The sequence below is a fragment of the Saccopteryx leptura genome, chromosome 10 (assembly GCF_036850995.1).
Source record: "Saccopteryx leptura isolate mSacLep1 chromosome 10, mSacLep1_pri_phased_curated, whole genome shotgun sequence".
Lineage (NCBI taxonomy): Eukaryota > Metazoa > Chordata > Mammalia > Chiroptera > Emballonuridae > Saccopteryx > Saccopteryx leptura.
Genome location: NC_089512.1, coordinates 29971825 through 29997277, shown reverse-complemented (window position 1 = coordinate 29997277; position 25453 = coordinate 29971825). Strand labels below are relative to the sequence as shown.

The 25453-nt window shown below is 39.5% G+C and overlaps 1 protein-coding gene across 2 annotated transcripts in view; it reads left to right on the top strand.

Moving 5' to 3' along the window:
- The window catches only part of RAB5A (RAB5A, member RAS oncogene family), a 37601-nt gene that overhangs the window by 2896 nt on the left and 9252 nt on the right, over positions 1 to 25453 (top strand). For both annotated transcript variants that reach the window (XM_066351555.1, XM_066351557.1), the window contains exons 2-3: positions 862 to 1114; positions 24827 to 24978. In XM_066351555.1, coding sequence (XP_066207652.1) covers positions 952 to 1114; positions 24827 to 24978 — 315 coding nt within the window. In that variant the 5' untranslated portion in view covers positions 862 to 951. The remainder of the gene's footprint in view (positions 1 to 861; positions 1115 to 24826; positions 24979 to 25453) is intronic.

The following is a 25453-nucleotide window of genomic DNA, read 5'->3' as shown; positions in this document are numbered from 1 at the left end:
TCACTATTAAACAGAGAACATTAAGTAATAATATTCAACATTTTTTGAGCTGTCGTGTCCTGAGAGCTTTCCATTTATTAACTTAATTTTCCTTAAAACTATTTTAACCCAAGTAGTCTGGTTCCAGAACCTGAACTCTTGAGTCACCTCTTAGGTTACCTGGGTTTGAAACTCAGCTCTGGTGCAGCTTTCTGTCATAGTAACTATGTGACCTCAATCAAGTTACTTAACCTCCCTCTGCCTGTTTCCTCATTTTTAAGGATCATAATAGCCTAACTTTGTAAGATTGTTGAGTGGCAGTATTTAGTACCTGGCACTAAGTTGAGTCTTTAATAAAATTTTAACTTTAGAAATATTTTTAAAGTCCTGCAACTTAGCATGGTTATCAGGCTCAAATCTTATGCTGTTATGTTATTTCATTACAAAGGTAATGAATTAAACTAAATGGCATTCAGTTTCCTGTAGAGGTTATAATTGTTATATAATACAGTAATATGTTATAGATGCCTGACCAGGCGGTGGTGTAGTGGATAGAGCGGTGGACTGGGATGCAGAGGACCCAGGTTTGAAACCCCGAGGTCGCTGGTTTTGAGCAAGGGGTTGCTAGCTGTGCTGTAGCAGCCCCTACCCCGCCTCCATCAAGGCACATATGAGAAAGCAGTGAATGAACAACTAAGGAGCCGCAAGGAAGAACTGATGCTTCTCTCTCTCCCTTCCTGTATAGTCTTTCCTTATCTGTCCCTCTCTCTCTCTCTGTCACAAATAAATAAATAAATAATATGTTATAGGCAAAATTTGTTAAAGTGATTAATGTTACATTTATTTTGTTTACTGATTTGTATATTTGATTTATATTTACAGGTTTCTTTATCTCCGGGAGAAAAAATTACAACTTGCATCCTGGAAGTTCATTTAAGAGACTGAAATTAGGGACTTCTTTCAAATTTGGACATGGCTAATCGAGGAGCAACAAGACCCAACGGGCCAAATACTGGAAATAAAATTTGCCAGTTCAAACTAGTACTTCTGGGAGAGTCTGCAGTTGGCAAATCAAGCCTAGTGCTTCGTTTTGTGAAAGGTCAATTTCATGAATTTCAAGAAAGTACCATCGGGGGTGAGATTTTCTTTTTTCCTTTATTTACTTGAATCCTACATTGGCAAAAAAGATTTTGCCATACGGGTTGTGTGATGATGAATACCTAAGTAGGTAACACATTGAAGAAAAGAGCTGTTCAGCATACCTCAAGCTTTAAAATTCACTTTGATTCTTGTGAAGATAACATGTTCTGACGTTTTTATTTTGTTGTTGTTGTCCTTAAGGTGGTTGCATGGGAGCTAAAATACGGGTGTAAACGAGTAGTTACTCATGTCCCAAGTAATGAGATTTGATTAGGTATTTACTTCTTGATAATCATTAGAAGCTTCAAGTTACTACAGATGTGTGTTGAATTATATTGACTTTAGAATGGTAAAAGAATTAACCTTGAAATTCTAATTCTGAATAACTGGACTATTTGTAAATTATACTGATTTGTAAAAATAAATTTTACTTGTTTAAGAATGCTTCTAGGGTGACAAAGAGAAAAAGTGAGTGATTAATGGAGAGGGATATGAAAGGAAATGGGACCTGAAAAGCAAGATAGAAGAGGGGGAAGTAGAGGAAGCCCTGTATCCAGTGGCTGTGGTAGGACCAAGAGAAGGGGAAGGTAATACGTAGGACAAAGAGGAGACAACAGCTCAGTGTTGTGGTTAGAAGAAAGGAAATTAGACAATTCAATTGAATCAAAGGATCAGCAGCTGTATAGTAGTGGGCAAAACAGCCTTTTGGGGGCTCAGCTTCATCTGTCAAAGGAAGCTTTGGGTTAGATAATGTCATAGGCACCACCCAGCTTTAAGATTCACAGTATTTTGCAAGGCGTATGCAGTTAAGCAGTATTATACTTTTTCAGGTATGTATGAACTTATTTTAACCTTATACATTTAAAAAGTCAAACTTTGAAACATGTAAAACATATACTCACTGGCTTCTTTCAGACGCATAATTTTATGCTGTGCATTTAGTGTATGTTCTCAATTAAGTGTACTTGAGAATTCTGTTCATAATCTCAGACACTTCCAGTAAGGTAAACTGCAGAACTCTGCTGCATCCTGGCTTTTCCCTACATGTAGGAAATACACTGGATACCTGGTATTCCCACTTTTAATAGACTCAGCAGTATATTAGTATTTATCATCCTCTTACGTTTGTGTAATTAAATTACAGTGTTTTATGTTTTTATAATAGATGAGCATCATATCATAGAGCTTTTATTTTGAATCAGAAAAATCCTGGTTTTGTTGGGTTTTTTTAATCCTGGTATTTTTAAAAAAATTAATGAGCAATATATCACACATTCTTTGTTAATTCAGCTAACTGGTCCACATAAGAGGAAGAGTTTTAAAGCCTGCTATGTCATGTCCACCTGCCTTAAACTGGTGCAGAAAGTTAGTAATTATAACGGGTTTCTTAGCAAGTGGTGTCAGTGGCAGCATTTCCCAAAGAACACATGTATGCTAGGCTAAATACCTGGGCCAAATAGGTTTGGAACTGGCTGTGTGCTACCCTCCCCCCTTTAATAGTACATACTGTATTAAAATAGTAAAATCACTGAAATACTATAGTAAAGAACTTCGTGCCTGGGAAAGTTGGCTGGAGCCTGGGGGTCCTCAGAGTAGGAGTTTTGGTTTTGTCTTGGCTATTCTGATCATCTTCTAAGTGTATTTTTCCTAATGAAATCTCAAGGACATTTAAGAAAAATTTAATCCCATATGAGTGCATCATAAATATAGATACTCTAGTGTGGTGTGTGTGGTTGTGTCTATGTACATATAATTTCTCTTTCTGTTTAATACCAATTAGATTGTCTATATTTTATTAATTTTCCAAAAGGTTTTTTGTTTATTCTTGGGCGTAAATATTTCCTTAATATTTTCTGCTTTTACGGATTAAATCATGCTTTTAAAATCAAGTTTAAAAATAATTTACGCCCTGGCCATTCGGCTCACTGGTAGAGTATGGGCCCAGCATGTAGCTGTTGCATCCTTTCCCCTTCTCTCCTTCTCTTTCTCTTTCTCCCCCTTTCCTTCTTTCCCCCTCTCCCTTCTCTCTCCTTATCCCTGCCCCCTTCCCACAGCCATTGCTTGATTGGTTCAGGTACATCAGCCCCGGGTGCTAAGGAATGGCTCCCTGGAGCTTTCATCTCAAGGCACTAAATATAAATTGATTGTGAACATGGGCAGAGCATCCGACCCTGCTGAGGGTTGCCAGGGTAGATCCCAGTTGAGGCACAAGTGAGAATCTGTCTCTATCTCTCTTCCTCTCTCTTGGAAAGTAAGGGCGGGGGAGAATTATTCAAATTTTTATGTTGCTGACTATAGACATTCTTTCATTGTTTTGACCACATATTAATATATTCAGGTGGCAATGGCAGTACCATGATATTAGCTGAGCACTCTTCTTTTTGTTTTTGAGCTTTTTTGAGATACAGTTAACATGTAACATTCTAGCCTGACCAGGCAGGCGGTGGCACAGTAGATAAGAGTGTCAGACTGGGCCTGACCAGGCAGTGGCGCAGTGGATAGAGTGTCGGACTGGGATGCCAAGGACCCAGGTTCGAGACCCCGAGGTCACCAGCTTGAGCGCAGGCTCATCTGGTTTGAGGAAAAGCTTACCAGCTTGGACCCAAGGTTGCTGGCTCAAGCAAGGGGTTACTCAGTCTGCTGAAGGCCCGCGGTCAAGGCACATATGAGAAAGCAATCAATGAACAACTAAGGTGTTGCAATGTGCAACGAAAAACTAATGATTGGTGCTTCTCATCTCTCCGTTTCTGCCTGTCTGTCCCTGATTCTCTCTCTGTAAAAAAAAAAAAAAGTGTCAGACGGGGACACAGAGGACCCAGGTTTGAAACTCTTGAGGTCACCTGCTTGAGCACCTGCTCATCTGGCTTGAGCACAGGCTCACCAGCTTCAGCACATGGTTGCTGGCTTGAGCAAGGGGTCACTTGCTCTGTTGTAGCCTCCTGGTCAAAGCACATGAGAAAGCAGTCAATGAACAACTAAGGTGCCGCAACAAAGAACTGATGCTTCTCATCTCTCTTCCTTCCTGTCTGTCCCTCTCTCTGTCACACAAACACACACACAAAAAAAGTCCTATAAATTTTAAGATGTAAGACATGTTGGTTTGACATGTTTGTATAGTGAACACTATTCTTTTGTGCTCTCTGCTAACAGTTCTTCACCTTTAGGGACTAGAGTAGATTCTAAGTGTTCAAGAATTTCAAGGTTTGAACTAATTGATCAACACCAAAGGTTCTTAATTTGCAAGTACTGTATGTATTTTTGTTTTGGCTGAGGTGTGGTAGCAGTTACCTAACAAATGAAGCTGGCCATATGTTTACGTTTCATCTGTTATTTCTTTTTTACCTGTTTATATCTAGTAACATTAATTATGGCCTGAACTCACTTAAAATTTTTACTTCTGCACTGACCGGATAGCTCAGTTGGGTAGAGCGTCTTTGCAAAGTGCAGAGGTTGCTGGTTCCATCCCCAGTCAGGGCACGTACAGGAACAGATCGGTGTTCTGGTCTCTCTCTTTCTCCCCCTTCCTCTCTTACTAAAATCAATAAATAAAGATTTTTTTAAAATTCTTTTTTCACTTTGTATTTTAAGGTAGAAGTCATATGATGCACTTTTATGTATTCTTGAACCATATATTCATCAAGAATATCAAGGTTTATTCCTAGTTTGTGTGGTCCTTATAAACATAATAGCTTGATTTAACAATCCATGTTATCTCCCCACACCTGCCCCTTGATCCAATAGCACTTATGAGATTAGCTAGGGAGGTGGTAGGTTTAGCACTTTGGGGAAGTCTAGTTTATTTGAAGGTGTTTCAAGTCTGCCTGAAATTTATATTCTAATTGATTATCTAGTCTAGAAGTTTGTAGTCTTTATTTGCTAATTCATCTAGAGGCTCAGTAGCTCTTCAGTAAATACTTCCTTTTTTAAAAAATTTTTTGTTTATTCATTTTTTAGAGAGGAGAGACAGAGAGAGATAGAGAGAAAGAAAGAGAGAAGGGGGTGGAATAGGAAGCATCATCTCCCATATGTGCCTTGACCGGGCAAGCCCAGGGTTTTGAACCGGCTACCTCAGTGTTCCAGGTCAACGCTTGATCCACTGCACCACCACAAGTCAGGCAGTAAATACTTTCTATGTGGTAGGGCTGGCCATCTTTCACTTTACACCTTAATACCTAATGATTTTAAAGCTTTCTAGTGAGTTTCTCATTAAAAAAATGGGGGGGTATCTGTTTTTACAAAGGCATTTACATGATATTTGTAAACAAATGCATCCTCAGTGTAAAACAGAGCAAGGTTAGAATGTAGAATGAAATAGCATGCAGCCATTCAACCCTTTTTTGCTTTTGAAAGATGTTTGATACCACAATTTAATTTTGTATGCACTAATCATAAAAGAAATGTTTTGCATACTCTGAAGTTGAGGTTATGGAACTATAATTGAGAATATTGACAACATTCCTTTCTGCTACTGTAATTTTTGAGCTTGAGAGCAGTAGTTCTCGAAAGGATGTTTGTTACCTATTACAGAACCATCTACCCTGCCTGGGATCTTGTTAAAAGTCCAAACTCATATTGAATCAAAATACTGGAGTAGGGCCAGTAATTTTAAGTTTTAACACATCTTCCAGATGATTTTGATTGATGCTAAAGTTTTAGAACCACTTCTTTCTGTGTTCTGAGTAGTCAGTATTACAGCTGGACTAAAGTTCTCCCACAAATGGAATAATTGCTTTTCTTTTTTAAAAACTGGTTTTTGTAGAATTATTAAAAACACTGTTTTATCCAACTATTTCAGTTTGAGAATTACAAGTATTGTATACTGGTTACATCACCTATTACCTGTATCACTTTGCATGGGAATCCCTTTCTATGAATCCGTTAACCTGGTAGGCCCCTTTAAGAGAGCATGGCCCCTTCTTTGTCCCATAAGGGATACTTTGCCTTTCTGCTTAAGGGAGTTAGAGTATCCATACTTTGCAATCATCTGTACCAGTATTGGTCCCCTTAGTTGCTACAAGTAATCAAGGACTGATCATGCAGTAAATTAATTTTTATAAGAAACAAGTTGCATTTTAAAACTTATTTTTAGCAATGTTTAACCCTTTGTAGAGTGCCTAAAGTATTATTTTCAGGGTTTCGACTGGAAAAACAAAGTTCATTCTACTTCTACATTTAACATCACATCCATCTAATATCCTCTGAGGGGCTAGTAGGACTTGTTTTTCTGTTCATACGCAAAAACATCTGATGAGGGGAAATTGTTAAAATTAAGAGAAGCAAGGATGGTTTCAAAGTTAATAACATGGTCTTTTATCATTTTTTTCCTAGGACTTTCTCAAGAATAAAGTATGATAGTTAAGAAAGTGGGGGACATTGTATTCACATGGTTTGATTTTAAATTCTAGCTCTAGTACATACCAGCAGTCTTAGGTTATACCCAGCTTTATTTTCCTCTACATGAAACAGTAATAATAGTACCTAATTTGTAAGATCTTTTTTGCAGGGATTAAATAAAAGTACATATAAATTTGTTAAGTACACCTATCATCGCCACAGTTACTTTTTGCTGAGTCATTTTTATCACTTGATGTTATTTTTGTTACATTGTTATGACATGGCATTCATTATTTTGGAATCCTGACTTTTCTACCTAGTGTAGCATACACAGCATTTGGTTTAGCACTGACAGTATTCAAGAATTTTTTGGCCTGACCAGGTAGTGGCAGAGTGGCCAGAGCATGGGCCTGGGACGCTGAGGACCCAGATTTGAAACCCCAAGGTCACTGGCTCAGATGAAGCGCCCCCCCCCCCCAAGGCACATATGAGAAGGCAGTCACTGAGAAACTAAAGTGCTGCTACAAGTTGATGCTTCTCATCTCTCTCTCTCTCTCTCTCTCTCTCTCTCTCTCTCTCTATCTCCCTCTCTCCCTCTCTCCCTCTCTCCCTCCCTCGCAAAAAAAAAAAAAAAAGGAATTTTATGTTCATGCCTGACTGGTGGTGGCGCAGTGGATAGAGCTTCCATCTGAGATGCTGCAGTTCCAGGTTGGAAACTCCAAGGTTACTGGTTTGAGCATGGGATCATCACGTGATTCCGATTTCACTGGCTTGAGTAATGAGGTGCCATGGCACCTCGTGAGGTCATGTATGATAAATAATGAACAACTGAACTGCTGCCACTACAAGTTGATCTTCTCATTGTTGTGAAGTAGTGTACTTTAATCCACAGGTTACATAGAGACACCAAGGCAGGTTACAGAAGAAATTTTTGAGTTTATTAATTAGTTGGCTAGGTACACGGGGCACAGTCCCAAATCATGTAGGGCCTCATACAGTTCTGAGCCTGCTGTTATACAAAATCAAGAACTGGTTGGGGTGGTAAGGAGGGGCTTGTGATCCCTTTGTCCAGAGGTGTAAGTCACTCTCATAACTTTAGGCTGAGTCCGAGTATAGGAATTCTTGATTAAGGTACATAAACATTGTTTTCTAAGGTTTTCAGATAAGTTCTATCTTTGCTCTGTGTGTCAAGTGGCCCCAGGCACCCTTTCAGAGAATTCTAGGAATTAGCTAACTGAACAGGTGACCCAGGTGTCCTTGTAAGCCAGGAAGCTCCTGCATTCTTCTCTCTCCATTCTCTACAGAAAGGAAGGGTAAGAGGGCCTGACTTTTCCTTTTTAAAATACTAATTTTAACAATTTTTGCAATTCTTTGGCACCTTATCACATCATCTCTCTCCCTTCCTGTCTGTCTCTCTCACACACACACAATAAATAAATAAGAATTTTATATTCGATTTTTCTCTTAGAAGGCAAAGTTTCTCATTAAAAACTATAGGAACAAATCGGACTGAAAAACTATAAACAAGTACTTTCTGAATTTGAGCTGTCCTAAAACTGAAGTTTTTGCCACCTCCATTCAAGTATACAACATGACAGTCTTAAAATTCAGTGTGCTAAATTTTTACTAATTTTCTTTCCCTTCATTGGTTTTCACAAAAGTGGTTAGTCATGTGTATTACATGAAATGTATGCTACCCACATCTACTAAGTTATTTGTGCAAGTTTTCTCAAAGGGGAGAAGTTGCACCTTTTCTTTTTTACAGAGACAGAGAGTCAGAGGGATAGATAGGGACAGACAGACAGGAATGGAGAGAGATGAGAAGCATCATTAGTTTTTCTTTGCGACGCCTTAGTTGTTCATTGATTGCTTTCTCCTATCTGCCTTGACCGCGGGCCTTCAGCAGACCAAGTAACCTCTTGCTCAAGCCAGCGACCTTGGGTCCAAGCTGGTGAGCTTTGCTCAAACCAGATGAGCCCGCGCTCTAGCTGGCAATCTCGGGGTCTCGAACCTGGGTTCTCCGCATCCCAGTCCAATGCTCATCCACTGTGCCACTGCGGGCAGAAATTACACTGTTAAATAGAATACTACATGTATGCAGATTTTATAAAGTTGTTTCCTAAACTGAGAAGTAAAACCCAACTAGAAACTTAAATCTACTATTGCCCTTCACTTACTTGCCTTTATCCTGTGCATCTGGATGTTTTCAATTGAAAGTACTTTTGATGCCTGACCAATGGTGGCACAGTGGATTGAGCATTGGCTGAGGATGCTGAAGGCCCTGGTTCAAAACCCAAAGGTTGCCAGCTAGAGCACGGGCTCATCAGCTTGAGCGCAGGCTCACCAACTTGAGTGTGGGGTTGCCCGCTTGAGTGTGGGATTATCCACATGATCCCAAGGTTGCTGGCTTGAGCCAGGGGTCACTGGCTCAGCTTGAGCTCCCCACAACCCACCCTTATCAAAGCACATAGGAGAAGCAGTCAATAGCTAAAGCAAAGCGACTATGAGTTGGTGCTTCTCATCTCTCTCCTCCCCTTCTTTCCCTTCTTGCCTACCAAAAAAAAAAAAAAATGCTTTTGAGAAAGGATAGAAGACCTAGAGGCAGACCATCAGTTTTTGATTCATGAGACAAATGGTTTTTGAAATATTCATTGTTCTTTCTGATACAGGAAGAGTTATAATTTGTAGAAGTTAATCATTTGGTTTCAACTGAAAGAATACTGTCTTATGCATATTATTTCCTTTTAGAAAGTACATATTCAGTATTTGAAATAGATTGTGTTACTCCAAAAAGTTGATAAAGATTTGTATCAGTTATGACCTAAAAAGTTTTAATAATCTTAACATCAATTTATTCTCCAGTATTCTAAATTAAAATGTTATTTTATGTGGCCGTGAATAAGAAGACAGATTGGTTCTAGTCCTGGTATCCCTTTTATAAACATGTGAGTCCTGTTTATACACATTTTTTTAATGAACAGATTGGGCTTTTAAAAAAGGATCCTTCTAGAGCCAATTTTTTTTTAAGGTGTATACTCTCCTTCACATTAATCAATACAATCAATGCAGTTTAACCTTTTTTTTTTTCCTTAAAATTTATTTCGCATGTTGGGATCATGAACACCAGTTTTTGCCCTGTCTCAGTTCATTGATGCCCTCTGGTGGTGCTGAAGTGTTCAAAGCTATTTGGTAGAATTATTTTGCCAATTAGCTCTAACTATAGTGAACCACTTCTGTTAATTCGCTGCTTTTATTCTGCTATGTACTGGTTGTTGAGTGCACTTGGTAGGTGTTTTTCTGATCTTTCATGGGCTGCAGTCAGTCCTGGAGCTAGAGTCATCTCTGTAGCTGGCAGCTGCTGGCAGTTAGTTTGTTGGGGCCCCAGCTGGAGTTGATAGCCAGAACACGTACAGGTGGCCTCACCACCTGGCTTGAGTTTCCTCACAGTATGATAACTGGGTTCAAAAATGAGTGTCCCAAAAGTCACACAGGCAGCATCAATTATGTTCTAGTCACAAACTCGAAGAGATTCAGGGGAGGAGTTTGTGTCATGTTATAGAAGAATGTATTGTGGGAATCTTGTTGAAGCCATATTATCAATAGAAAATACAGTCTGCCAAACATTTTATGAAGAGCATCCTCATTTTTCTTGGCTATAACAGTATTCCATTGCACGGATTATATTTACATATATTTAATCAGCTCTCTACTTCTGGATTTGCACATTGCTTTATTTTACATTTTGCTCTTAGCAAATGCTGCAATTAATAACTTTAATTTATGGCCATTTCTCACATATGTCAAGTATTTCTGTAGTATAAATTCCTGGAAGCTGATTGCTCTATCAAAGGTTATATACATTTGTAAATTCTGATGGCTGTCACATCGCCAGAGAGGGAGAGAGATAGACAGAGACAGGAACATTGATCTGTTCCCTGTATGTACCCTGACCAGGGATCGTATCAGCAACCCCTGTGCTTTGGGACGATGCTCTAACCAACTGTGCTATCTGGCCAGGACAATTCTGATAAGTTTTTCCAGACTGCCCATTACCCTGCTTTACTAACTCAAGGTATTATCATACTTGTCAATATTTGCTATTCTTATATTCATTGATCTCTGCTTGTTTTTTTGTGACAGAGAGAGGGACAGACAGGAAGGGAGAGATGAGAACCATCAATTTTTCATTGCGTATCCTTAGTTCATTGATTGCTTTCTCTTATGTGCCTTGACATGGGGGGCGGGGGCTACAGCAGAGTGAGTGACCCCTTGCTCAAGCCAGTGACTATGGGGTCTTGTCTATGATCCCACGCTCAAGCCAGCGAACCTGTGCTCAAGCTGGCAACCTCGGGTTTCTCTGTGAACTATTTATATTTTTATATAGATTCATTTATAATAGTAATACTGTATTCCATTTTATTAATGATAATATTTCTCAATATTTCTCGATTGTATTCACATTTATTTTAGTAACTGGTGATCTTACCTTTTTTTTTTTTTTAATTTATTCATTTTAGAGAAGAGAGAGAGAGAGAAGGGGGGAGGAGCAGGAAGCATCAGCTCCCATATGTGCCTTAACTGGGCAAGCCCAGGGTTTTGAACTGGCAACCTCAGCGTTCCAAGTCAACGCTTGATCCACTGCGCCACCACAGGCCAGGCTCTTGCCTTATTTTTTTTTAACCATACCTTTATTGTTGGGCAGTTAATGTTTTTATTTTTGTTTACTCTTTTAGGTAATTGTGTAATAGTGGATATTTTCTTGGAATTTTTTTCCTTCCTCTGGACTTATTGCAATAAAATCAATTTCTAGATATAGTTACTGAGCTAGAAGTAATTTTATCTAATTGTGGGATCCAAAGCATTTCAGTCTTTTCATCACTTTTTTCCTCCCGTAGAGGTACTCCCATTTTGGCGATGGGGGCGGGGTGAGAGAGTAGGGATTGCTTGGCGTAGATGATTATGTTCTGGGACTATAGCTTTCCTGTGACAGTTATTACTCTGGGATTACAGTCTTCCCTGTCTCTTCTCCCTTCTTTAATTTGCCCATTTCTATTACTGTTTTTGATCTCTGGTATTCTTTTTGGTTCTTTTCTTCAGATTTCCATTTCTCTGCTGACATTGCCCATCTATTCTTACATTTTGTTTTCTTTAGCTATTAGAGCCATTATCATATTAATCCTGGTAGTTTTAAATTCCCGGTCAGATCATTGCAACATGACTTCTGTATCTGGTTCTGAAGCTTCCTCTGTCCCTTCAAACTATTTTTGTTTTTTTCTGTTTTGTTTGCCTACTAGTAGTATGCCTGTATTTCTTCTTGCAAGCTGGACATTTATAGTAAGTAAAAGGAACTACTGTAAATAGGCCTTTAGTAATGTGGGGGGAAGGGAAACATTCTGTAGTCCTGTGATTGTTTGTTTTTTTGTATTTTTCTGAAGTTGGAAACAGGGAGGCAGTCAGACAGACTCTCACATGCGCCCAACCGGGATCCACCCAGCATGCCCACCAGGGGGCGATGCTCTGCCCATCTGGGGCGTTGCTCTGTTGCGACCAGAGCCACTCTAGCACCTGAGGCAGAGGCCACGGAACCATCCTCAGCGCCTGGGCCAACTTTGCTCCAGTGGAGCCTCGGCTGGAGGGGAAGAGAAGAGACAGAGAGGAAGGAGAGGGGGAGGGGTGGAGAAGCAGATGGGCGCTTCTCCTGTGTGCCCTGGCCAGGAATCGAACCCGGGACTCCTGCATGCCTGGCCAACACTCTACCACTGAGCCAACTGGCCAGGGCAAGTCTGTCTTTTAGTGAGCCTGTGTGTTCGACAGTGAAGTTCACAAGTGTTTGTCAGGTTTTTTTATGTTTTTTTTTCACCCCCCCCGTAGATGAGAAGGGTGGTTAAAGTGGTCTCGTGTTAGAATTTTCCTTACTCTAACATGGAAGGCTAGAACTGGCTGGAGTTGGGTATTACTTCTCCCATGTCATTTTTAGACACTGATAACACCTCAATAGCTTAGGTTTAGATTAGCCAGTTTCTCTGGGGGCAGGCCTTGTTAATCAAACAGAGGCCTGACTGGTGGTGGCACAGAGAGGGGATAGAGTGTTGAACTGGGACGTGGAGATCCCAGGTTCAAAAACCATCGTCTCCATCTTTAGGGCAGGCTTGCCAGCTTGAGTGTGCACACACACACACACACACACACACACACACACACCCGAGACAGGATGAGACGTACGTAATTGATGAACAACTAAAAGTGACAGAACTACAAGATGATAGTTCTCTTCTCTCCCTTTCTGTCTCCCTCTGCTATTCCCTCTCTTGCTCAGGCAAGTGCTTGAAAAAACCCAGAGGGTCTTCCTTATTTTGAAATGGATCCATTTCCCCCTTACCCTGCCAGAAGCACAAGGGGAATTGTTCTCTGATATTTACTGTGAGAACCTGTTCAAGTTCCTGGAGGTAAAACTCAGAGAAGTGTGGTCTCCCCTATGACTAGCTTACCTTGGAGGATTTTTTTCCCCTATTTTATTATTTATTTAATTATTGTATTATTTTCCATATGAATAGCTGTAAATGTACTTTTGCCCTATACTTTTTGCACCTAACCTTCAGCAATTACTCTGTTCCAGTTTGAGTTTTCCTACCCCAACACTGGTTTTGTCAGGTTTCTGCTCTGAGATGTGATTTTCTGTATCTGCCTCTCTGTCTCTCCAGTTTTGAGGTCAACAGATTGCCCTGTGATGTCACTTCTCTTATAGATCTAAAAAGAGTTACTGATTTTCAGTTTGTTCAGCCTTTTACTTGTTAGGATGTAGTAGTGATTTCTAAGCTCCTTACACTTGGAACAAAAACCAGCATCATGTTTTCTTTGCACAATATAGGAATTTAATAGTATTCAAAATACTTAATAGAATATCTGTTGTTCCTAGATAACTTGTCTTTTATAGACATATATCCCTTAAAGCTAAGTTGAATTTATCAACTTTTTCTCTGTTGATATTTGTTGGGGGCAGGGGGAGGCTGATACTAGTTAATAACTTGTAATAACCTCTCCCATTTCTCCCATCTCTTCACCTTTTCTATTTGTAATGTGTACCTTCATTCTGCTTCCCAGTTCAGTATTTGCTACATCCTTGTTAGATAAATTCATTCTGGTGAATAAAGACTTTATAAGGATTCTGCCTTTGGTGGGGTCAACATAGCCTCTTAGCTTTGAAGTTTAAATACTGGTGTTTATCAGTTCATTCTAGGGAGATCAGATCGGCCCACTAACTTAATACTGTCAACGTCAGAAATATCCAAACCTGTAAGAATTGTTATGACTGTATATGAACTAGGAAACAAAGTCTCAACAGATTAAGAAAATGCTCCAAAAAAAAAAGAAAAGAAAAGAAAAGAAAATACTCCAGAAAATGGCAGTTTCGCCACTTATTTTATATATCAGAATCAAAGGGGGGAAAACATAGGTGGTTACATGAAATCCATTGGTGGTAGGTTAGGAAGGTGGGGAGCAAAGGAGGGGGGAGGATCTCTTTTTTTTTTTTTTTTTTTAACAGAGAGAGAGAGAGAGTCAGAGAGAGGGATAGACAGAGAGAGACAGACAGGAATGGAGAGATGAGAAGCATCAATCATTAGTTTTTTGTTGCGCATTGCAACACATAGTTGTTCATTGATTGCTTTCTCATACGTGCCTTGACCGTGGGCCTTCAGCAGACCGAGTAACCCCTTGCCCGAGCCAGCATCTTGGGTCCAAGTTGGTGAGCTTTTGCTCAAACCAGATGAGCCCACGTTCAAGCTGGCACCTCGGGGTCTCGAACCTGGGTCCTTGGCATCCCAGTTTGATGCTCTATCCACTGCGCCACCGCCTGGTCAGGCAGGATCTCTTGTATTGGATAAAAAGTAAAATACATATTTACATAGGCAGACTGAGGATAGGTAACAGTCACAATTAATATGTCAATGACAATGGGGGGATTTGTGGTTTCTGCTCTGGTGGGGTGTTTGTGCCCCGAGGGGGCTGGAAAAGATTATTTTTCTTACATTTTAAAGGTATGTTATTGTAGATATAAAAAGACACAGGCTCCATTAAGGTAAGCATGGACCTTTGTTAGGGGAAAATACCGCTCTAGGACATAACTGCCTTCCTTGAACTGCTTTTAGTTAGAAAGTTGTTTTTTTTTTATTTTGTTTTTTCAGAGACAGAGAGTCAGAGAGAGGGATAGACAGGGACAGACAGGCAGGAACGAAGAGATGAGAAGCATCAATCATTAGTTTTTCATTGCGACACCTTAGTTATTCATTGATTGCTCTCTCATATGTGCCTTGACTGTGGGCCTTCAGCAGAAACCCCTTGCTCGAGCCAGCGACCTTGGGTCCAAGATGGTGAGCTTTGCTCAAACCAGTTGAGCCCGTGCTCAAGCTGGCGACCTCGGGGTCTCGAACCTGGGTCTTCCACATCCCAATCCGACGCTCTATCCACTGCGCCACTGCCTGGTCGGGCTAGTTAAAAAGTTTTAATTTCACACTATCCTGTGGTTACTTTAGGTCTCAGTTTGCAAGGCTGCCATGCTGGCCTCCCCTGAGCTTGTCAGGTTCAGCATGTTGCCCTATTTTCATCTGTAATACTAACCAAACTCAAATTCTTAAGACTGATTTTAAAAGTGTACATTAATGTGCTATCAGAAATACTGTTATGACAATGTTCAGTTGGTAACATATGACTAGCTTCTATCCTGGTTAGTGAATTCTCTTAGAGTTGGGTGGCCTTTTAGAGGGACTGTCAAGCTATGATAGTAAACAAAACACACACACATACACATACATTGACTTCCCTTACTTTTAGATTATTTCTGAAAAAATTAACATCAATTCTTTGTTATCATAATATCTTAGTAGTTCATTGATTGCTTGCTTATATGTGCCTTGACCCGGGGCGCTGCAGCAGACAGAGTAACCCTTGCTCAACCCAGCGACCTTGGGCTCAACCCAGAGAACAGGGGATCATGTCTAGGGTCCCGCACTCAAGTCAGATGAACCTGTGCTCAAGCTGGCAACCTCAGGGATTCGAACCTATGTCCTCTGCGTCCCAGTGCAACACTATCCACTGCACCACCACCTGGTCAGGCCCAAGATTGCAGTTCATTCGGCAACAATTACCTTTAGCTATTGCTGAATGGTTTTTGTTGTGGTAAAATAATGCATAATATAAAATGTACAGTTTTAACCATTTTTAAGTTTTCAGTTCTGTAACGTTAAGTACATTTACGTTGTGCAGCCTTCACTACTGTCCATCTTTAGAATTTGTTCATCTTTTCCAACTGAAACTCTACCCACATAGTAACTCCCATCCCACCCCTGCCAGTTGCAAATACCATCTACTTCTGACCATGAATTTGGAACCTCATGTAAGAGAAATTAGACAATATTTGTCCTTCTGTGGCTGTCTTATTTCACTTAGTATGTCATGAAAGTTCATCCATGTTGTAACGTCAAAATTTTCTACCTTTTTAAGGCTGAATAATATTTTATCATATATATGTATTACATTTTGCTTATCTTTTTTGTTTGTGTGTTTTTCTGAAGCTGGAAACGGGGAGGCAGTCAGACAGACTCCCGCACACACCCGACCAGTATCCACCTGGCACGCCCACCAGGGGCGATGCTCTGCCCATCTGAGGCCTGAGGCAGAGGCCATAGAGCCATCCCCAGCCCCCGGGCCAACCTTGCTCTATTGGAGCCCTGGCTGCAGGATGCTTATCTATTCCATTCTTTGTCAGACTGTTGGGTTTCTTCCACCTTTTGACTGTTGTGAATGATGCTGCTATGAATATTGGTGTGCAAATATCTGTTCAAGTTCCTGTTTTTATGTTTTGGGTGTATACCCAGCAGTGGAATAGATGGGCCATATACGTGTTTAATGTTTTTTTTGTTTGTCTGTTTTTTACAGACAGTCAGAGAGTCAGAGAGAGGGATAGATAGGGATAGACAGACAGGAACGGAGAGAGATGAGAAGCATCAATCATTAGTTTTTTTTGTTACGACACCTTAGTTGTTCATTGATTGCTTTCTCATATGTGCCTTGACCACGAGCCTTCAGCAGACTGAGTCACCAACCCCTTGCTGGAGCCAGCGACCTTGGGTCCAAGCTGGTGAGTTTTTGCTCAAGCCAGATAAGCCCATACTCAAGCTGGCAACCTCGGGGTCTCGAACCTGGATCCTCTGCATCCCAGTCCAATGCTCTATTCACTGCGCCACCGCCTGGTCAGGCTGTATTTAATGTTTTAGAAGAATCGGTACCACTTTTCACAGCAGCTACACTATTTTACATTCCCACCATCAGTGTACTTAGAGTTCACTTTCTCCACGTCCTTGCCAGTTCTTGTTTTCTATTGCTTTAAATAATTATCCTGGTGGGTGTGAAGTAGTGTCTTATTGTGATATTGATTTACATTTTCCTAATGATCAGTGATGTTTAGCATATTTACATGTGTTGCTTGGCTATTTGTATATCTTTGGAGAAATGTGTACTCAAGTTCTTTGCCCATTTTTAAATTGGGTTGTTTGTGTTGCTGAGTTGCAGAAGTTCTTTCTATATTATATCAATCCTTTATTAGAAGATCATTGATTTTTAAGAATAAAATCTATGTGACAGACATTGATAGATCATCTTATAAGATAGACTTACTGGCCCTGGCCGGTTGGCTCAGTGGTGGAGCGTCAGCCTGGCGTGCGGAGGTCCTGGGTTCGGTTCCGGCCAGGGCGCATAGGGGAAGCGCCCGTCTGCTTCTCCACCCCTCCCCCTCTCCTTCCTCTCTGTCTCTCTCTTCCCCTCCCGCAGCTGAGGCTCCACTGGAGCGGAGGTGGCCCGGGCACTGGGGATGGCTCCTCGGCCTCTGCCCCAGGCGCTGGAGTGGCTCTGATCACAACAGAGTGGCGCCCCGGAGGGGCAGAGCGTCGCCTCCTGGTGGGCAGTCCAGTCGCCCCTGGTGGGCGTGCCGGGTGGATCCCGGTGGGGCGCATGCGGGAGTCTGTCTGGCTGTCTCCCCCGTTTCCAGCTTCCGGGGGTGGGGGGGGGTGGGGAGATAGACTTACTTTTGGGGATATTGCCATTGTTTTACATACTATATAGTAAAATTTTTTATCTTGTTGCCAGGATTCTGGAGTATTTTCTGTTTAGGTTTAGTCACATATGTATACTTTCTATCTGCCCTAATCTATTTTTATTCTTCTCTTCCTGCATTAATTGAAATGTAACTCTTCCCTGAGTATGTGGTCGGTCTTTGCTGCCATAACCTATTAGGCACTCCCCCCTCTATACACATACAATTTTAATGGGCAATAAAAGTGGCCTTAATTTTTATTTTGCCTGTTATCTCTAGACTGTCTATGTATTCTTCTCTGTACAGTTTTATCATCTGAAGTCAATGCTCATCTGTCTGAGAAAATTCATTATATTAGATTACTGCTGTTGATAACTCATTTTCCCAGCAAACCAACTTTTAACTTGATTGATAACCTTAGCACCTGATTCTTGATGTTACTTAGTCAGTTCCTACTGTTTTTCTTCCTGATTAACTGTATTCATCATGAAATTTGATCCAGATTCATTGAACTCTTATTGAATTACTTGGTTCTAAAAACCTTTGCTTCTCCTACACATCACTTTTAAACAGTCTTTAACTTGGATCTTTATTGTTTGTTTTTAAGAATATTTGAGTTTGTTTGAGCCAAACTGATGACAGTTGCCGAAAGCAAAATCTAAAGAGATTGAGAAAATGCTCTGGAAAATGGCAGTTTTACCACTTATTTTATACATCAGAATCAAAGGTGAAGCTGTGAGTGGTTACATGGAACCCGTTGATGAAAGGTTAGCAAGGTGGGAGAAAGCAAAATAGGGAAATCTCTAGGAGTGGTTGAAAGTTACTAACTTGAGTCACAAACTCCTGATCTGAGATCTTCATCATGGCCTCAAAATCACATCTATTAGTTTTACCCAAGGGAGAACATTAAGTCATGATTCAACTATGCGAACCCTATTATTTTAGTTTTTTCTATTCATGTTTTTACATAGGTGTGCCTTATCCCTACCAAGAACTTAAGATATATTTTTTACTTTTTGACGATTAGGCCATTTTATAGGCTTTTAAAATTTAATTGCTACTTAATACTTAATCAAGCCACCAATGTCCTTTTACTTGCACATTTAGGTTGTTTCCAAGTTATTGAACATAAAGATTTGTTTTCTCCACTCTCTTGCCTTTGTCCTTTATACCATCTTTTGGAAATTCCGTGATATAATAGGTTAACAAGTACCGGTATTTTCATGGCTTTGCCTGGTTGACATTATTTGCAAAAACAGTTATACAGTATCACCAGCAAAAAGTTTTGCCACTTCTTTTTTTGTAAGGAGATAAACTTAATATTTTTGCTGTAATATGATTTTGTTAATTACTAGTGATACTGCCTTTTTTTCTATGCATATTCTTTTTGTGACTTTTATTTACACATTTATCCTTGATGCTTTTGGGATATTTTTAAAGGTTTATAAGAGCTTTCCACACATTCTCTCCTATGTTTTGGATGTATGATAACATATTTTACAAACCTAGTATCAAGTTTTTATGTAATTAAACCTGGTAGCCATAGGCTTTTTAAAATCAATTCTAGTAAAGTAAGTCTGTTTATCAAATTTGATAAATAACTAGTTAAGGGTTTGGGTGGTATTGGTTCCTTAGTTTTTCTCTTTCTACCCTTCTGTTTAATTCATGTAGAATCATTTTAGTTGTTAGCTTAAACATTTTTTTTCTGAGTTGTTGGTCTTTGGTTAACGCTATTGCTTAGGGGTATTTCCCCTGCCCGCTGTTTTTGCAGTGTCTCCTCTTTGCTTATTATTTATTAAGGTTTTACACAGATAGGGCTTTTGTGTTTGTAGATTTAACATTTACATATTCAGGTATTCTCAGCTGACCCCAAGGTCTATGATTCAGTAACTTGTAGTTTTGCTGAGATTGAACTATTGCTTGCTGTCAGGCTTGCCAATAGGAACTGATCGGGTGGCTCAAAGAGGGAGCCTATTAGACAGGCCAGCACCCGCATCTCAACGCAGCTTTGTTTTTCTCTACTTGTCGTCGCGTACACAGTAACTCTCCAAGTGATAAAAGCTGTTTCTTTGTGAAATGTGGGCCCGAAAAGAAAACCAACTGCTAGTGCTGGTGATGGAAGTGAAGAGAAAATGAAGAGGTCTAAGAAAGTGATGGTTCTTAGCCAGAAAATAGACGTTTTGGATATATTAAAGTGGTTTTGCAGATTCAGGTAAGTTTGTGGTTAATGTTGGTACAGTATTGATGCAGTTATATTCTGAGTGCCAGAATTTATTTTTATAGCTTTGTAAATGACTAGTCATGTATTTTTAGAAGCACTGAGGATTTGAAGATGTCAGCTATACTTCACTGAATTTTATGGAGAAGTTAAATGCCGTATTAGTATTTGAAAATTTGAGAACTTTGGGGAATTATGATCTTGTGATATATACCTATAATATTTATAATAATACTGGGTTATCCTATTCTGACGATATTTGTTGTTGTAGCACTACAGCATTTTTGAATGGTTTTGATGTGTTTCTGATGTACGCTAACACTCATTCCCTCGGCCTCTAATATTGGCCTTTTTTCCTCTCCCAAAAGTATGTCATCATCGTACTACATGAACAGCAGCAGTACAGTGTTATCAAATTTAAAAGAAATGGATGGTATTTTGTTTGAGGTTTGTGTTAGTTGTATAACTTAAGTAGAGGCCTTTAGAAAGAGTCTGTTTTTCTTGTTTGGCAGTTGTCTATTCAAATGTTAATCTAAAATATCCCCAAAATAGTTTCCCCCCTTTTTTCCCTATTAGTAGCAGTCCTGCCTCATATAAACCTTGTTGGCTAGGATACTGCCCCTGTGCAAAGCTAGTTTCACATATCTTATATGAACCTTTATTAGCAAACATTTTGAACATATATATGAACTGGGATTTATATTAGATGTTGAGTGTGGAAAAGAATAATAGTAATTTCTCAAAGAACTTTCAGTGAAGGAAAAGAAAAATAATATATATACTTTTTATATATTGTATATTAAAAACTTTAAAGTGTGAAACATGATATTGCACAGGGAAGTCTGGGAGCACAGAAGTAGAAGCTACTAAGTAGTGTGGGATGAAGAATGGTTTTTAAGAGGAATTGAGTGGGTTGATTTTTCTTATTTGATTAGGATCCATTCTTCTCCCAGCATAACACTGAAAATCTGGTTATTGCCAGTATATGGTAAGACTGTTGTTGACTTGGATCTGTTCTAGCCAATTTAATGAACTCATTATCTGCTCACATTAGCTGGTGCCTTTGGATTTTCTTGTCAATCTTGTTTCTTCCAAATAATGTCTCTTTCCAGTAATTTGTTAAATTTATTATTGTATGGATATCCCTGATAAATAATTTTGATAGTAGACTTCAATGTTTGGTTTCTAGATTTAGAGAGATTAATTTTGCGTTAGGCTAAATGCTGATTTTAGGCTTAAGTATGGAATGGACATTTGATAAATTCTAAGGAATGCATTTTGACTCTAATACTCTTTTTAAAGTATTTTAAATAAAACATGTTGTGTGTGTGTGTGTGTGTGTTTTAGCCTACTGGTATAATAGCTTTATTTCTGAAAGAGTTTTTCTCTTTAGTAATGGACTGTTGTTTTTTTAAATGTATTTGTTAGCATCTCTTTGCCTGTATTTTATTTATCATTTTTGTACGTGCATTAATAAAAATGATTGGTAGCCTTTTGTTGTGATATATTAAACTGGTTTGAGAATCAGATTATATTTGCTTTAAGGCAAAATTAACTAATAGTTAATATTTCCCTGAGCCTAGAGTTGACTTAGAAAAATCTAAGTGAATGTTTTTACTACAACTATACTTTGTGGTCATAGAACAAAGAGTCAATTGCAAATTTTAACCCTTGTGGGGTTTTTTTCAGTTGCATCATACTTTGAGAAAAAGCTTATATTTTCTGATCTACTCCTTTTCTTTTTCCCTTTTTTGAAAAAGGAGTACTGCCTTAGAGGCTAAATTTTAAGTGTTAAAAAATAATTTTTTTATCCTGTAGAACCAACCATTCATGAAAGTGAAAAAGTGATGTGCTTTCTTGGTATCCTTTACCATAAATGCAGAATTTGAAAAAAATGGGTATTACTGCTAATGTATGGGAAAAGAAGTTTGATAAATTAGAGTATATATATTTTTTAATTATTTATTGACTTTTTAGTGAGAGAAACATTGTTTTGTTGTTTTACTTATTTATGCATTCATTCATTGATTCCTATATGTGCCCTAACTGGGGAACAAACCCACAACCCTGGGGCCACACTCTCATCAACTGAGCACCCTGCCCAGGCCAATTACAATATTTTATTTTTTAATTATTGTTATTGATTTTAGAGAATGGAAGGGAGCGAGAGAAAAAATAACAACACTGATTTGTTGCTATACTCAAGCATTCACTGGTTGACTGTTGTATGTGTCTTGATTAGGGATCAAACCTGCAACTTTGGAATACCAGGACATGCTCTAACCAACTTAGCTGCCCAGTCAGGGTGATTTAGAGTATATTTTAAATGTGGCTACACTTGTGAAAATTAATAGAAATATTCATTAGAGTATAGCTCAAAATACATTTCCAGTTACAGTGTTTGCAAAATTAGTATTATAGTTGATACTAAAGCCAGCAACCAGTTGACCTAATAAAAATAGCAGGAAAAGTAAATGTAAATGTTATATATTTTGGGGAGGGGGGGGCAGAGACAGAGTCAGAGAGAGGGACAGACAGGAAAGGAAAGAGATATGAAACATCAGTTCTTCTTTGCAGCTCCTTGGTTATTCATTGATTGATTTCTCATAGGTGCCTTGACGGGGTGGGGGAGCTACAGCAGACCGAGTGACCCCTTGCTCAAGCCAACAACCTTGGGCTCAAGCTGGCAACCTCGGGGTCTCGAACCTGGGTCCTCCACATCCCACTCCGATGCTCTATCCACTGAGGCACTGTCTGGTCAGACTACATGTTATATCTAATATGATATAACATGTAGTTATATGATATATCTGCTTGATCAGGCGGTAGCGCAGTGGATAGAGCATTGGAACGCAGAGGACCCAGACTCGAAACCCTGAGGTTGCCGGCTTCAGCATGGGATCATAGACATGACCCCATGGTCACTGGCTTGAGCAAGGGGTCACTAGCCCGGCTGTAGCGTTCCCCCACCCCCGTCAGGGCACATATGAGAAAGCAATCAATGTAAACAACTAAGATGCCACAACAAAGAATTGATGCTTCTCATCTCTCTACCTGTCTGTCTGTCCCTATCTGTCCCTCTCTCTTTCTGTCTCTGTCAAAAAACCAAGAGCCTGACCAGGCAGTGGTGCAATGAATAGAGTGTTGGACTGGGATGTGGAGGACTCAGGTTTGAGACCCCAAGGTCACTGGCTTTAGCCCAAGGTCACTGGCTCGAGCAAGGGGTCACTCGGCCTGCTATAGCCCCCACCTCCATCAAGGCACATATGAGAAATAATGAACAACTAAGGAGCCGCAACGAAGAATTGATGTTTCTCTTCTCTCTCCCTTCCTGTCTGTCCTTACCTGTCCCTCTCTCTGACTCTCCATCTTTGCCACAAAAAAAAAGAGATATATCTAATTACACTTGGCTTAGCACATTTTATATTAATTAGTGAATCTCTTATGAAAAATTGACACCACCAGATAAAGTGCTATAATTTCTAGAAATGGGCTGTAATTTTCTTGCATGATAGAACAGTTTTAGGAAGTTTTAATAACTTAATTTCATGCCATTTTGGGAGGAGTTGAAGACCACACTTTGAGCTGAAGGTAAAAGTGAGGAGCCCTAGCCTGGGAGTTCAGTTGATTAGACCGTGGTCCTGATACACCAACGTTGCAGGTTTGCTCCCCAATCAGGGCACATACTATATAGCAGTGGTTCTCAACCTGTGGGTCGCGACCCCACTGCTATGTAGAATCAACCAATGAGTATAAATGAGCAGAGCAGCAGGTCAGTGTTTCTCTCTCTCTCTAAAATTTTTTTTTTTTTTTTAAGTGAGGAGCATACCATCTTAAGATAAATGCTAGAAGTGCAGGGGTTTAACCAAAGTTTATGAAGGAAGAGGAATTTATAAGGTATGGTTACTGTTGACTAGCATACTGGTAAAAATGGCTATGTGTAGATTTTGTTCATAAGTATCTTTAATGCAGCTAGCTACAGTTGGACATTTACTCTAACGTTTGATACTTGATTTATTTACTTGATTATAAAGTTTATTTACTTGATTATAACCTACCTTTTGTAAATCGATTTATTTTTGTGTCCATCAGTGTCATAGAGCCAAAAAAATTATATTTACAGTAGATATTTTACTTTATACTGTTCTCATGAAGCAATTACTCAGAAAATAATTGACACAGTAATAATTTGCAGGATTTGACAGTATCCTCTTAATTTTAAAAGGAAAGATGCATTTTTAAATGATACTTTTTTATTGTTAAAATCCGAGAAGAGATGGAAAGGTATAAATCCCAAAAAAATCCTTATGGCTAGCAACGAAAAGAGTTAGGAGTTAATATTGAACTATATTTAGCAAGTTAAATCTAGGTTGAAGTAATAATGAATATAAAAATTAAAGTGTCAATGTTTTAAAGGAATAATACAACAAAAATAATAATTTATGGTAATGGACTGAGACTAAATCCCCAGAGTATGCCAATAAGAACCAGGAGAATAGAGCAAGAGGGACTAGTTGGCAATGTGGATGGTGTCTATAATGATTATTTTCCCTGTTTCTCAAGAAGATTCATATATTTCTTAAATTGTTTTACAGTTTTAAATTTACAATTTGTAAGACAATTGAAGAAATGTATATATTAAGCGTGTTTGTTACAATAGACTTTTAAGGCCTGACCTGTGGTGGTGCAGTGGATAAAGCGTCAACCTGGAAATGCTGAGGTCGCCGGTTCGAAACCCTGGGCTTGCCTGGTCAAGGCACATATGGGAGTTGATGCTTCCTGCTCCTCCCCCCCCCTTCTCTCTCTCCCTCTCTCTCTCCTTTCTAAAATGAATAAATAAAAAAATTAAATTAAATTAAAAAAAGAATGTGGAACAGACTTTCAAACTGATTTTATTTAAAAGGTCTTATATGAGCATATATTCAACTTTGAAGCACAGATCTTGCAAGTGTTTAAAGCCACTGTTAACTGAATATTCAATGATATATCAGGTTTCCAGGTATTTTCTATATTATGCAAATATTAGGGGAGGAAATGATAAACTTACTGCAGACATTTTCTTCTTTCAGCTGCTTTTCTAACCCAAACTGTGTGTCTTGATGACACAACAGTAAAGTTTGAAATATGGGATACAGCTGGTCAAGAGCGATACCATAGCCTAGCACCAATGTACTACAGAGGAGCACAAGCAGCCATAGTTGTATATGATATCACAAATGAGGTAAGTAGAAATGCATAATATATAATGAAAGTAGTTAATATCCATTTTTGATATTTAGAATTTTTATTAAACATCTTTTAAAATCTTTTTTGATAGCCTAGCGTGGCATTTCTTCCAAAAGCTTTTGAATAGAAAAGCTGGTTTTGGCCCTGGCCGGTTGGCTCAGCGGTAGAGCGTCAGCCTGGCATGCAGGAGGACGGGTTCAATTCCCGGCCAGGGCACACAGGAGAAGCGCCCATCTGCTTCTCCACCCCTCCCCCCCTCCTTCCTCTCTGTCTCTCTCTTCCCCTCCCGCAGCCGAGGCTCCATTGGAGCAAAGATGGCCCGGGTGCTGGGGATGGCGCTGTGGCCTCTGCCTCAGGCGCTAGAATGGCTCTGGATGCAACAGAGCGACGCCCCAGAGGGGCAAAACATCACCCCCTGGTGGACATGCCGGGTGGATCCCAGTCGGGCGCATGAGGAAGTCTGTCTGACT